This window comes from Sinocyclocheilus anshuiensis, unplaced genomic scaffold, assembly GCF_001515605.1.
Source record: "Sinocyclocheilus anshuiensis isolate Anshui unplaced genomic scaffold, SAMN03320099.WGS_v1.1 scaffold447, whole genome shotgun sequence".
In the NCBI taxonomy this organism is placed as follows: Eukaryota; Metazoa; Chordata; class Actinopteri; order Cypriniformes; family Cyprinidae; genus Sinocyclocheilus; species Sinocyclocheilus anshuiensis.
In genome coordinates, this window is record NW_015552615.1 from 18,767 (window position 1) to 20,193 (window position 1,427).

Sequence of the window (1,427 nt, forward strand, 5' to 3'; positions counted from 1 at the left end):
GAAAGCTATCACAATATAAAATATTGATTAAAGAGGAGACATATGCTGGTCCTTGGTAGAGAATAGCACAATATTTTAACCTGGAAACACAAACTCATTGCTGGAGTTATTATTTACATGTTAATGAGGGACACAAAGGCACCTGTTTTGTGGAATGACCCAGATGCACAAAACAGTAAAACTACAGTATAAAATCGCCAAACTGGTTTTAACATTGGGATGATTTTCAAACATACAAGATTTGGTCCATGTCCCACTCTGGTCCTGTAAATGCAGTGGGAAAAAAGCAAACAAACAAAAAATGTACAGATGTAAAATATATTTTTTTCACTTTAAGTTTTTGGGGTAAAATCTGACCCAGACATTTCTTTGTGAAATTCACCATTTACAATACAGAACATAAGAATGAACTAACTTTATGAACACGTCACTGAAAAACAAACGTGCACTAGAGAGGGATTCGCTCCCATTTCACTGGAACTGCTCAGGATATTCAATGCATTTCATTCTATCACAAAAATTGAAAAGATGAAAAAATATGGCATGCCGTAAAGTGCTGTAAAAGTGTTTTATACTAACAAGTATTCTGTTGATCTTACATTGAATTATGAGCACATTTCATAGCAGTGAGTGATTTCAGTGCTGGACATCTGTGGATTTATTATTAGTGGTTCTTTCGAAACATACCTGCACTGAGACTCTAGTCCAGACGTCCTTTCATTCATCCAGAAATTAATATTCAACTTTGTCAAAGTGGAGTTAATAGAAACAGTGCAAATCACAATGTCACAGCTTGAAGTGAATCTACATGTGTTTGTGTATATGCAACTGTTCTGATCTCCTTCCCAATTGTGAGTGCACATTATGTCATGACAGCCAAAATACCTGTTTAAAACCCGTTTTTCTTTGCTCCATTCAAGTCATTGAATGTTCTTCCAGGGAAGTCTCTCTCATACTTCCTACTTCCGTATGCGGGAGCGCTGTCTAGACAGTCTGTTCATGAAGCAGCACGTCACAGTGGCGATAATCAATATGCCCACAAACAGCGCCGACGACACGCCGATCACGAGAGGTAAGAGCAGCAGATCAGTGACTGTGGAGAAAATCAATTAAAACACGTCAATAATGAGTCTTTCAGTTCAACACCAGATCACGCATGCATGCTAGGGCTAAATGTATTTTCTGTAGTGAACTCAATAATTTTTCATGCTAAGAAAGCAAGAGTTTTCAAAATGGGGTTCACAAAAAATGAAGGAAAAAAGAATATATGAAATGCATTTTTAGTGCTTTCAAATTTATTGTGCACACATTGAAAAAGGACAAAAAAACAAATATTTATTTTGAAATAAAAATATATAAAATAATACAAAAAATATATTGTATTCTAAAATGTATGTGTGTGTGTGTGTGTGTGTGTACAGTATATA

General features: G+C 35.5%; 1 protein-coding gene across 1 annotated transcript in view; it reads right to left on the minus strand.

Annotated features, from left to right (window-relative positions):
• Nucleotides 1–913: 913 nt before the first annotated feature.
• The window catches only part of LOC107666132 (immunoglobulin superfamily member 8-like), a 13,774-nt gene continuing 13,260 nt past the window's right edge, over nt 914–1,427 (minus strand). Inside the window, exon 6 of the mRNA XM_016457293.1 lies at nt 914–1,093. Coding sequence (XP_016312779.1) covers nt 960–1,093 — 134 coding nt within the window. The 3' untranslated portion in view covers nt 914–959. The remainder of the gene's footprint in view (nt 1,094–1,427) is intronic.